The 12403-nt window shown below is 40.0% G+C and overlaps 2 protein-coding genes across 8 annotated transcripts in view; one reads left to right on the plus strand and one right to left on the minus strand.

Annotated features, from left to right (window-relative positions):
* The window catches only part of TXLNB (taxilin beta), a 49748-nt gene extending 39869 nt beyond the window's left edge, over positions 1 to 9879 (minus strand). Inside the window, exons 1-3 of one of the 2 annotated variants that reach the window (XM_058735460.1) lie at positions 9709 to 9879; positions 7996 to 8100; positions 7008 to 7448 (exon numbers count right to left, since the gene is read on the minus strand). In XM_058735460.1, coding sequence (XP_058591443.1) covers positions 7008 to 7434 — 427 coding nt within the window. In that variant the 5' untranslated portion in view covers positions 7435 to 7448; positions 7996 to 8100; positions 9709 to 9879. The remainder of the gene's footprint in view (positions 1 to 7007; positions 7449 to 7995; positions 8101 to 9708) is intronic. The other variant, XM_058735459.1, reaches the window with a different exon arrangement.
* HECA (hdc homolog, cell cycle regulator) overlaps positions 1 to 12403 on the plus strand; it is a 190043-nt gene that overhangs the window by 122655 nt on the left and 54985 nt on the right. For 2 of the 6 annotated variants that reach the window (XR_009263360.1, XM_058735467.1), the window contains one exon: positions 2833 to 3818. The exons of 3 other annotated variants lie outside the window; for them this stretch is intronic. The gene's annotated coding sequence lies outside the window, so the exon portion shown is untranslated. Of the gene's footprint in view, positions 1 to 2832; positions 3819 to 12403 lie in introns of those variants that run through there. One more of the 6 variants, XR_009263359.1, reaches the window with a different exon arrangement.

Below are 12403 nucleotides of genomic sequence, written 5' to 3' on the forward strand. Positions count from 1 at the left end.
TTTGGCTCAGGTATGGTCTCACCGTTCATGAGTTCGAGCCCGGCATTGGGCACTCTGCTGTCTCAGCGCAGAGCCCGCTTCAGAGCCTCTCATTCTCTCTCTCTCTGTCTGTCTCTCCCCCGTGTGTGCTCTCTCTCAAAAATAAACATTTAGAAAGTTAACATTCGCAAGCAACAGTCTATCCTTCCCAAATGATTTCTCCCTTTAACGACAACAACAAAATCCAGGAAATTGGAGACAAGCATGTGCAGAATTAATAAACTCGTGACACCAGAGAGCTTAGTTTGTAAACTTGCATCGGTTTTGCTGGACTAGAATGCTGTGGAGGATTACCGTGGCGGGGAGGAATAGACGAAAAGATTGCTCCGCTTCTCATAAAGGCTGTAATTACAGTTCCACAGAAATGGGGTCATTTGGTGATAGTGTCAGACCCAAGAGACAAACTGACTTTTTCCAGGGACAGTTTACTGGGAGGGAATGACTGCCTTTCCCCTCAGTGGGTCATTCCAAAGCACTGTGATTGTGAGATTCGTCATAAAGAAAGCAAGGGACAGACCTGAGTCCCCATTCGAGCTGGGGGAGGCATGTGAAGGGCATTCGGCCACCCCTCCACAAAGTACGCATTTAGTAGTCGGTCCCCAGGAAGGTAGGACCACCTCAGCAACAAGAACAGGTGTGTTGCACCTGTGGCACGGTTGTAGACCGAGGGAGTATTGTAATATGAAGACGTGATTCTTACATCAAAGATATTAAAACACTTAAGATAATGAAGTCAGCTATATAAACATGACCTGGGATTTTTCTTAAACTTTCAGCATAGCGATAACCATTTAAACTAAATTTACACAGATTTTTTTAAAGTTTATTTATATTCAGAGAGACAGAGACAGTGTGAGTGGGGAGGGGTGGAGAGAGAGAGAGAGAGAGAGAGAGAGAGAGAGAGAGAATCCCAAGCAGGCTCTGTGCTGCCAGCACAGGGCTCAATGTGGAGCCTGAACTCATGAACCATGAGATGGTGACGCGAGCCGAAACCAAGAATCAGACGCTTAACCGACTGAGCCACCCAGGCGCCCTCTAAATTCATGCAGATTTGATGAGTGTCTAAAACCTTGTTCTTTCTCTTCCAAATTATCTTTTAGAAATTGGGGGCTAAAATTTCATCTTGGGTACACACATGTGCCTTTCTCCCCCCTCCCTAATTTCCATGTGTTGTGGCAGAAGCTTAAAGCTGGAAAAAGATCATGAATATTCTGTTTCAGTGTTAGACCCAGATTCGTATTTTTTTTTAATGTTTATTTATTTTTGAGAGAGAAAGACAGACAGACAGAGGGCAAGTGGGGGAGGGGCAAAGAGAGAGCGAGACATAAAATCTGAGGCAGTCTCCAGACGCCCAGCTGTCAGCACAGAGCCTGACACGGGGCTCAAACTTCCGGACCGTGAGATCATGACTTGAACCAAAGTCGGACACTTAACTGACTGAGCCACCCAGGTGCTCCCCCCGACCCCAGATTCATATTTCAATGTTAATTTTGTCTCCTAACAAAATTTAAAAATAGTGAGTATGGTACAAATGATTCCTGAGCATCTATAGATATCTTATAAGAAAATTAGATTTGCATATGTAGATAAAAAGGATAATGTAGTCACACTGGACTAAGGATAAGGTCTAGAACTCACCCTGCCATTGACAAGTTGAGTAACCATTTTTACAGAGTCTTAACCTCTCTGGGCCTAAATTTCCCTGTCTATAAAATTAGTAAGTTGACTAAATGGGTTCTGAGTTTAGCACTTAAGATTTGTTGATTCCATGACTAGAGTAGTTTTAACCATTTTTAACTTAATTTAGATAACAACAAAAATAGCAATGTTTGGATGGTATATTTGTCTTTCCAAAATGTTTTTGTCCACTTTAAAAATTTATCAAGTTTCTCTTATCCTTCATTATCTCCTCTCATAATCTGGTTTTGCTTGTTGTGCTTGGTTTTAATGACCTACCAGTTTTGAAAATACTACCTGCCCTGTATTTTCTTGTTACATTGTTTTTGTTTGGCCAACATTTCATATCTCTTGTGTTTTTAGTCACCTTGTTGTATGTGTTTGGAACTTCGGCCTCTTATTCAGTTGGGGAGTGGAACTGGACTGCTTTCTTTCTTTCTTTTTAAGTTTATTTATTTTAAGAGAGAGAGACAGAGTGAGCAAGCATGAGTAGGAAAGGGGCAGAGAGAGCAGGAGAGAGAGAATCTCAAGCTGACAGTGCAGAGCCCAACGCAGGGCTGGATCCCACTAACCATGAGATCATGACCTGAGCCGAAATCAAGAGTCAGAAGCTTAAATGACTGAGCCACCCAGGGGCCCCTGGACCTGGACCTCTTATTAGATCAGGTGGTGATATGTTTAAACTGTTAGCGATTTCTTGGCTGTAACTATAAAGAAAACTTTCTTAAAAGGAAAAACCTTTAAGAGTCTAATAATGAGGAGGTTACTCCAGGGAAAACAAAACAAAACCTTATAATGAAAGAAAAATACCAGAAAGAGCAGGAAAAAATGAATACATCTAATTCTGATCAAAAGAGAATACTAATCATTTTGCTCAAATTGTATTTTTCTATCCTATTCTACACACTTCTCTAAACCCCTCTCTCCTTTTAGGACCTGGCTCGAGATCTAGCATTCCTGTGAATCTACTCATGAACCTTTCACTCTTTGCTGATTCCTCTTTCCCCTGAATTCCTCTGGTCTCCTACCATCTCTTCCAAAAAAAAAAAAAAAAAAAAAAAAAAATAATAAATAAATTACCATTTGTATCAAGGCAAGTTTATTCCTCTTTCACAGTGAAACTAGATGTCAAGCTAAAATGGATGAAACACATCTTCTGGGAAAGTGCTCATTCTAAGGAAGAGTAAGTAAATGACTTTCTAGAGACATTTCAGAATCCATTGTCCTAGTCAAGGTCCTTAGATGATAGAACTGAAAGTCTACCTGTAACTAAAGATGAAACCCATTCACTGAGCTCTAATAAATGCTCCTCAACCAGTACCCCATTTAGTTTTTATGTATCTTCGGTCCTGCAATATTAGTGACTTCAGTTCTGCTCCCTTGCTTTCTTTGCGACTAATCTCACAGTCGCATCAACTAGTTGAGTAACCTCTTTTGCAGACTCTTAAACTCTCTAAGCTTCAATTTCCCTGTCTGTAAAATTAGTGGGTTGACCAGATGTATTCTGAGCTCAGACTGGACCTGTGGATTAGCTTTGTTTTCCTCCTAGGCTTACACTTCAAACCTATGCTTTCCTACTCAATCAGTTATCTACCTAAATATCAGAATGGACATTATATTCTGTCATTGTTTTGTGCTTATTACTATGTGATGCTTGTGCCACCCACGTCCTGTTGGCAGACAAGTGATTATTAAGACACTTGTGAGTCTGGAGGATGGGCTGGGGGAGGCAAGGGGGAAGACTTAGATGCTGACAGTGCATGCCATGGTTCTGTCTAATGTTTTATATGTTCTTGTTTCTTTCAGTTCAGATGCCAAGGCGAAAGTGACTCTACCAACTAAGGAGATTTAAAAATGTTTCCCCAACTGCTTTGGTGCGCAGTGTGTTGCTTGTGAGGGGGTATGCAGTCTCTAAAGGAGAAACAAGTTCTAGATACTTGGGTTGTAGAGACATTTCCCAAATATTCAAAGTGTTTGGGGAAGAAGGGTCTCTTTGGTCCAATAAGTCTAGGAAATGTTGCAAACTATGCCCATCACTATTGGACATTTTCATTGTTGTATACATTAAAGGTCAGAAAATTCTGGCAGTAATGAAACTTTAACTTTACTGAAATCTGAAATGTCCCAAAATATATACTATGGGAAAAATTTGGGTTAGAGAGCCGGAACATTTCAGCATCTCAAAATACCAACAAAACAAATATTATCTGAGAAGCATGCAATAATTAAAGAGTCATCTTCGATTAAGCACCTAAGCAAAGTCTAAGGATATCTTTTCAGGTACTGGTCAAATGAGTTACTAAAATTCTATAAAAGTCCAAATAGATTCTAATGAAGACCATAGTCAACACTTCACTTTTTTTTTTTTGTCTCCAAGAGGGCGGAAGAAGCACTTTCTAAAGCATCAGAATCATTGTTTCCACAATCTGTTTGTATCAAAATTACCCAGGGTGCTTTGGTTCCACTCCATTCCTACAAATTCTGAATTTCTGTGCTCAGGAATAGCATTTTTTATAAATTCAGCATTCAATTCTAATGCACAATGAAGTTTAAGAACCACTGGTGTAGATGATAGTACAGAGCCATTTAATTGATAAACAGCTAATAAGCCTACTAATGCTACATGCAGATGGCTGAAATAATGTTTAAAATGGTGGTTACAACGGGCACTTGGGTGGCTCAGTTGGTTGAGCATCAGACTCTGGATTTGGGCTCAGGGCATGAGCTCACGGTTCATGAAATGGAGCCCCTCAATGGGCTCTGTGCTGACAGTGCAGAGCCTGCTTGGGATCTCTCTCTCTCTCTCTCTCTCTCTTTCTCTCTCTCTCTCTGCCCCTTCCCCACTTTTATTCACTCTCTCAAAATAAACTTAAAAAAAATACGTCGGTGGTTACATATTTCAATTAGCCTAAAAAATTTTTTTTAACATCATAACGTAGCTGAAACACTAGTGGTTAGAACGTACTGACGGTGTTCAGAGGAATGGCATGGAAGGGTCAGCGTTTATACACATGCGGTTAGAGTGGACACGAGTGGGCATCCTGCTTCACAAACATTGGTTCTGACCACATGCTCAGTTGAAATCTGGGAACTTGTAGATAGTGGGAGGATTAGAATTGTGGATTTTTTTCTTTAAAATGGTTTTGATTATTTGGTAATTAAATGGTTAATATGGATTTTGAAATAACTCCTGGAAGACAGAGAAGAAACCACAATTGGTCTTCTTTAACTTTACTCCTATTTTCTTCATATCCTCTCAATACAACACAGACACATTCCTCTATAGAAGTTGTTTTAGAGTGAGAAAGCAAAAGAACTTTCCTGGGTAGGAACACTTGAAATTATTCACCTCTGAGATGTGACTTTGTGTTGTCTTATGGGAAGTTACACAGGGACTAATCCAAAAGGGACTTTCCTGAGATGGCTTGGATAGATAAGGAAAAGCAGTGTTTGAACGCAGAGCAACTTTATTCTCTTTCCCAAAGATCCAAAAACACTTGAGGGATTCCAATCTTGCACTTTGGAACTGGGTAGATATTTTCAAGGTATTATTTGGGTTATTTTATTCTTTACGCTGGGTGAGCCAAGTGCGCCATTTGAATGTGTCTTTTAGCCCTTCTTGATATCATTGCCAGCAGTGGGTTTAAAGCATCATAGTCATATCCCATGCATAGGCATATTTGGGGGGTTATAGATAGCTCGTTATTGGAGTCCGAACCCCGTACTGACTCCAGCGCCCAATGAGTTTTCACTTTGCCACGTTATCTTCCAGAAATGAATAAGACATTACAGCTTCTCCTGATAGATTCTCTACCTTCCTTGGGAAGCAGGTATATAAACAAATGATTGCTTCAGAAGATTGAGTGGAGGACTAAGAAAGGTGATGCCAACTCTACCTGGGCATGTCAGGGAAGGTACCATATAAGGGGTGGTGTTTGTGGTGTCACAGTGGAATTCACCAAGGAAGACAGGCGGGGGGCCTATCCTGTATATAGTAACATGCTTCCACCAGTAGCTAAAAGCTGAACCCTTTCGTTCTTTTTTCACAGCCATTTCTGGTATAAAATCCCTCCCAACAACTTTCCTGTGCCTGTTCTTAACACTCCTTCTATATAACAATTAGATTAAATGTCTGTTTTTCTCTCCATACCTACAGCTCCTTAACCAAAGGTCCATAATGACTTATTTATCTTTGTGTGCCTAACGCAGTACCTCATAAGGACTAGGCATTCATATTTGCTGAATCAATAAGCGAATGAGAGTAAACATGTTTTCTGCAATGTTTGCCATTCTATAATTGATTTCTAAAGAGTTTTGTTAATAAAAAATATTTCACGTAGTAATAGAACGTACTAAGTGATCTAATTGGTGATCATTTCATGTACAAGCCATCTCTATATTTATATTTTGTTTAAATCCAGATTCCACTAGCTTTGCTTTAAACAATTTCTCTTTCATTCATTTACTCACTCATTCCTCCTTGTAACAAGTATTTACTGAGTACCTAGCATGTGCCACCCACTATCTTAGATGCTAGGCATCCAATGGCATCTGAATATACACACAATCCCTGTTCTTGATTGAAAAAAGCTAGCCGGGAAGACATGCATTAACCACATAATGGCAAAAAGGAAATGCACACTCTCAAATGCTGCTAAATGCTAGGAAGGAAAGATACATGGTACAATCGAAATAGAAAACAAGAAGACCTTATGTAGGATTGGGCTAAGAAAATGCCATTTGGATTGTAAGCTAAATACTAAGTTAAGTGCCCAAAGGGCTGAATGGGTAAGGATTTCTAGATAGAGGAAATAGGATGTATGTGGGCTTTGTGGGGGATGGAGCGCATGGGGTGTTCAAACAAAGGAAAGAGAAGATCAGAATGATTAGCAATTAGGCAGTACTCATTGTGGTGCTGATAGGGGCAGAGAGTTCAGAAAAGGGGTGTTGTGGGCAAGAGAGATGGGAGATAAAGCTGGGAAGACTGGTTAGGGTTAGACCATTAGGGCCTGAAAGACCATGTTAAGAATTTTGGTTTTGCCCTAAGAGCAGTGGGAAACCATTGGAGAGAGAGGGTAGGTGAGTAACATGTTGAAAAGTTTGCTTTAGCTCTTTTGCGGGGAAGTGGCTAAACACAATTATAGCAAAGGAAGTTTAAGGAGACCCTGAAGGAAGCTATTACAGTAATAGCCAAAAATGAGATGTGGCTTTTAGTAAAGGTTGGAGGAAGTGTCCCTTTTTAGGAATACCTCAAAGAAAAGTCATGCATGCATTAGAACACAACTACTTGCCTAATCCTTTCAGGATTTTCTTTTCCAATTTTTGCTCTTTATTACTGACAGGCTCTTTGGCTGTGGCTGGCTCTCCAGAAGCTGTGGGTTCTCTCTCGATCTCTTCAGTGGCCTCATCACAGTCCCCGTCCTCATTGTCGGGTGGTTCTGTGTTCTCAGGCTGCTCCTTTGCTTTGGTGGGACCCTCTTTTTCAGTAGCAGACCCATATGTATTGATGATGTCTTCCAGTTGTCGGCTCAGCTCCTCAGAGATATCATGAGCTCCCTGTTCAGACTGCATACCTGCCTTCCCCTCTGGTGCTTGGAGTAGGGTTGAGGAATCCTTCTCATCTTGCTTCTCCAGACCATTTTGAGTGGGTAATGAATTGTCCCCTGGAGGTGTTGATTGGGGTTCCCCCGAGAGCTGTACAGACTGATTCATCTCCATACTGGGAGCAGTATCTAGTGGTAAGCATAGTCAGGTTTTATGTAGTTAATACAGTTACATGTAAAATGTAAGAGTATCCCCACAAGGGCACCTACTGATTACAGTTTCCAACATAGAATGAATGTACTTTGACAAGACATTGATATTGCAGTTAGTTAAGGTAGAAACAGTGGGGAGCCATTTTTCCAAAGTGGGTCATACTACCAGCATATTTTTGGTTTTGGTCTTTAAGTTCCAGAAGAAATTCCTATTATTGACACTAATGGAGTAATTCAAGATACTGTTTTTCAGGTTATATTTGTCATGTGGCTTAAGCCAATTTGTGCTACCTCTCTCTGACATTCTATACAGCCTTACAGTCATTGGAACGACACGAATGTCTACATTAAAAATGTTTAAAGTGGTGTTATTTTTTTTCAAAGTTAAGACATTTAATACAAGAGCCACTGAACTTACTAAAATCATTCATAACAATTGTAGTCCTAAACTCTGTTTTAACCCATAAGTGAAGAGTTGATAAATATGAGTACATTGATGTAAATGAATTATTATACTGCATACAGGAAATACTTTCTGGCTTTTCTGGTATTTTCCTTTTCCCAGATGAGCAACACGTAATTATCCATCAGGAAAACACTTTTTCTGAGGTTCAAACTAGCTTCATTTCTGGAATAAGATGGAGAATGAAGGCGGGTATAAATTAACCAACAGACCAATATGGAACCATGGTGATGGTCCTGATAACAATTTCTTGAATTTCCATAACACTTTTTTGTTCCAATGTAAAAACAGGCTTTCTTTTAGGAAAAAAAAAAAAAAAAAGATTGCAAATCTTTTCTCTCAGTCAAGAAGCTCTAGGATAACTTCGTAATTTTTAGGAAATAGCAATGTTCCCAATATTATTGGGAAATAATCGACATATAATAGGGGCTGTTTGGAAATAGGTGCTGAAGTACAAGTTGAGTCAAGAGTTCCAGGATTTCTGGATATCACCGTTTCTAGGTTACAGTGGAATTGACTAAGGCCTTTAAGTTACGGTGCATTTTATTTGTCAATGGTATTTAATGGTGATGCTGCTAATTCTTAGCATAAAAATATGACAGGCTCCTCCTAGGGCATAGGTTCTGCTGTGGTGGTGGGATGAGAGCAAAAACAAAAGCATACTGTTCCATACCTTGCACAGCTTCCTCCTCTTGTTCTCAGGGAAGGGCAGGTCAAGTGCTTGAGCACCAACAAGCACGAAAAATTCAACCTACAGTCATTGTCACCTACTTATGCCCCTCATCAAGTACTCCTTAATTTCGAAAGAAATACTTTTTTCTGGTATGCACTTTAATTCACCAACTTGATTATCAAATGATGCAGTAAACAGCCTTAATGTTTCCATCACCAGCATTTTTTTGCGTCCTGACCCCTACTTGTTGGGCACACTCATCTATATATAACTCCTGCCTCCCCTAAACTCCAAGAAAGACACACAGCACCCGCTGTCCAGCCAGAAGTTATTTTAAGCTCTTCTAAAAGTAGCCGTGGCATCTGGCACTTCTTTGAAAATCAAGGGAAGAGAATCCTTTTTAAATCAAAACTAAAAGCAGTAAACATTTACTGGCTTAAATACATATGTGAGTTTTAACGTGTTAGGGAGGCTTCTTGGGATGAAATAAAATCTAAAGTAAACCCAACTTCAAAGCAATGAATTTAAAACTGTTCACAGGAGTTTTAATACGGTTAGTCTAAATGCAAAAGTTTGGTTGTATTTGATTTATTCTTCATTCCTCAGAAGCCACAGTCATTGATGTTTTTAATATTAATTCCATGGATATCCCTTAAACTCATATCCCACATCTACTTTAAAACAGAATTGACTGAGTCATTGTAAACCACGAGACAACTCAATTCCTAAAAGTAGCCTCAGGATAAATCAACAAGAAGGGGGGAAAAAAAACAAATTCAAGAAACTCTGCTACTTTTAAATTGTCCCTTTCACTATGAATAACTTGACAGCAAGAAATTATTTCTAAATTTTATCTTCTTAATAAACCTTATTGCCTCATTTTCTTTTTTTTTTTCTCCTCTAAGAATTTTTCACTTGTATTGGTAGTCCAGCCAATTATCACACACATCCCTTTCTGGGCAACACATTTCAATTATAAATAAAACAATGGAAAGTTCTTCCACAGTTCACTGGCAGTCTCAAAGTTGCAAGTTTTGAACACCACAAACCGTACCCTCCAGCTTCTCACAGGACTTGGGGGGAGCGTTTGTCGCACTTACCAGAAGGCAAGGAGCTAAGCAGAAAGAGAAGAGGCAAAAGGCAGCAAAAAGCTAGTGAGAGGAGCCCCGACAGCAGGAGACAGGCAGGCAGGTGGCTGTGTTCTTACAAGGGAGAGAGAAACCACACACACACACACACACACACACACACACCACAGGCACAGCAGGAGAGCAGCGAGGGGGTGGGGAGGGAAAGGAACAGCGTGTGACACAGCAAGAGAGAAATACACCCAAGTTTCAGTAGCTGTCTCCTGGGCAAACGTCTTGAGAAAAGAGAAGCAGCTGGTATATCTTATCAAACTCTCTGTGTTTTGTCCTTAAAAAAATTTAACTTTCACTAGATGCCCCTCTGTTAGAGCGATTTTTCACCCGTGTTCTTTTGGGCAGAGATCAGTTTTTCTTATTTCTGGATTTATCTCCAGTGTGGTCTATGAATCATCTTATTTTTTTTTTTTTTCCTTCTTATGCTAGTCTAATTAGTGTCAGATTTCTTATGGGAATCATGGGGGGGGGGAACAATGGCATAACAAAAAGGAGGTGGTAGAACTCCTTAAATCCTGATGTCATTGGTTGGTTTGTAAAATTTGAAATAAAAATCGAAGTGGTGTCCTGGAGCTGGGTTTAGCGGCGTCTTCACGTACACAGTAATTGGCGTGGCCTCACATCCCACGTCTTACTGACGTCACTGCCTTCACATCTATTTTAGATAAGCCCTATGGGGAGGCAGTCACTTTTTCTTTTTGAGTTGGAGACTTTTCCACTGCTGCTTTCCCAAGTTTTTCCACTCTTCTTAGGTCTTCAACTTGGTCCATAACCCTCCTCAGAGAAAGAACCTTCTGCCTCTTTGTCTTAACTTACAACCATGCCCTTTATTTTCTGTTTCTGGAGAACGTGTTCCTCCATTAGAGTTTCTGTTCTGGGACTGGGTGAGCATAATGACACCTGTCGTGGTATGCAGAATAGTGCCACCAGAAAGATGTCCACATCCTAATCCCAGAAACTCTGTGAATTCGTTACTTGGCAAGGTGAAAGAGACTTTGCAGGTGTGATTAATTTTTTTTTTTAACGTTTATTTATTTTTGAGACAGAGAGAGACAGAGCATGAATGGGGGAGGGTCAGAGAGAGGGAGACACAGAATCTGAAACAGGCTCCAGGCTCTGAGCTGTCAGCACAGAGCCCGATGCGGGGCTTGAACTCATGGACCATGAGATCATGACCTGAGCCGAATTCGGCCGCTTAACCGACTGAGCCACCCAGGCGCCCCTGCAGGTGTGATTAAATTAAGGATCTTGAGATGGGGGAATTATCCAGAATTATCTAGGTGGGCCCAATGTAATCACAAGGGTCCTTATAACAAAAGAAAGAAGCAGGAGGGTCAGTGTCAGAAAAAGACACCAAAAGAGGTCATAGTGCTGTGGGGCCACAAACCAAGGGATTTGGGAAGCTTCTCGAAGCTGGGGAAGGCAAAGAAATGGATTGTTCTCTAGATCCTCCAGAAGGAATGCAATTCTGCAGACACCTGATTTTAGCTTAGTAAAATTCATTGTGGAGTCCTGACCTCCAGAACTATAAAATAATAAATTCGTATTGTTTCAATGCTATCAGGTTCATGGTAAATTGTTACCTTAGTAAAGGAAAACTAAAATATCCTGCCCCCAAACATTTTCTCATCCCCTTCTCTGAGTTCGGGGGAGGAGGCATAAGTTATATATTAGATGAGTGTTCCCAACAAATAGGGGTCAGGATAAAGAAATTACAATAATGAAGACAATAAGCTGTTTACTGCATCATTTGATGATAAGGTCGGTAAATTAAAATGGGTGGGAGAAAAAAAGTACCTCTTTCTAAATTAATGTGTTCTTGGTGAGGACCTAGAACTGGGCGGCACACCATACTGGATTGCATTAAACTGACCCAGTGAGAATTCTCAGTGAGTATAAACAGTAAGTCAGTGCTTCTCAAATTTAAGTAATGTACATATTTTTTAACAGAATTTTTAATAGTGAAATTAATTTAAAGGAAAAAAAAAGAACTCACCGTGATTGAACTAAGTTACTGTATTATCATTTGTACCAGTATGTACTAATATAAAAAGAGATATAAACATCTGCTGCTTATAATTATTATATGCTACCAATTTTAAAAACATCATTTAAAGAACCCTATGAGATGAACAAGTACAATTCAAATGAAAATATTACTTTTATGTGGCAGATGGTATTTTGCTGAACCCAAATTGCCACTTGCAACACAAATATGGTACTGCCTGCTGGTCCTATTGGTTCATGACACTCTTCTACAATGTGCCTGAAGAAATGACTCAATTTCCTCAACACTCGGTCCATTCAAATTATTACATAAGTTTCATTGACCTTAACTGCCATAATTTCAGTTGGACTTCCTTTGATTCTAACATATCATTAATAACTGTTTCTCATTTTCTTTTTCTTTTTAAAGATTTACTTTCTTTTCGTATATATTGAGAGAGCACACGAGGGGGGGAGAGGGGCAGAAAGATAGACAGAGAGAGAAAGAGAGAGGGACATCTTAAGCTCCACACTCAGCACAGAGCCTGATGCAGGACTTGATCCCATGACCCTGGGATCATAACCTGAGCCGAAATCAAGAGTCAGATGTTCAACCAACTGAGCCACTCAGGCGCCCCTCATTTTCTTGCAATTATTAAAGTAGTGC

This window comes from Neofelis nebulosa, chromosome 6 (assembly GCF_028018385.1).
Source record: "Neofelis nebulosa isolate mNeoNeb1 chromosome 6, mNeoNeb1.pri, whole genome shotgun sequence".
NCBI lineage: Eukaryota > Metazoa > Chordata > Mammalia > Carnivora > Felidae > Neofelis > Neofelis nebulosa.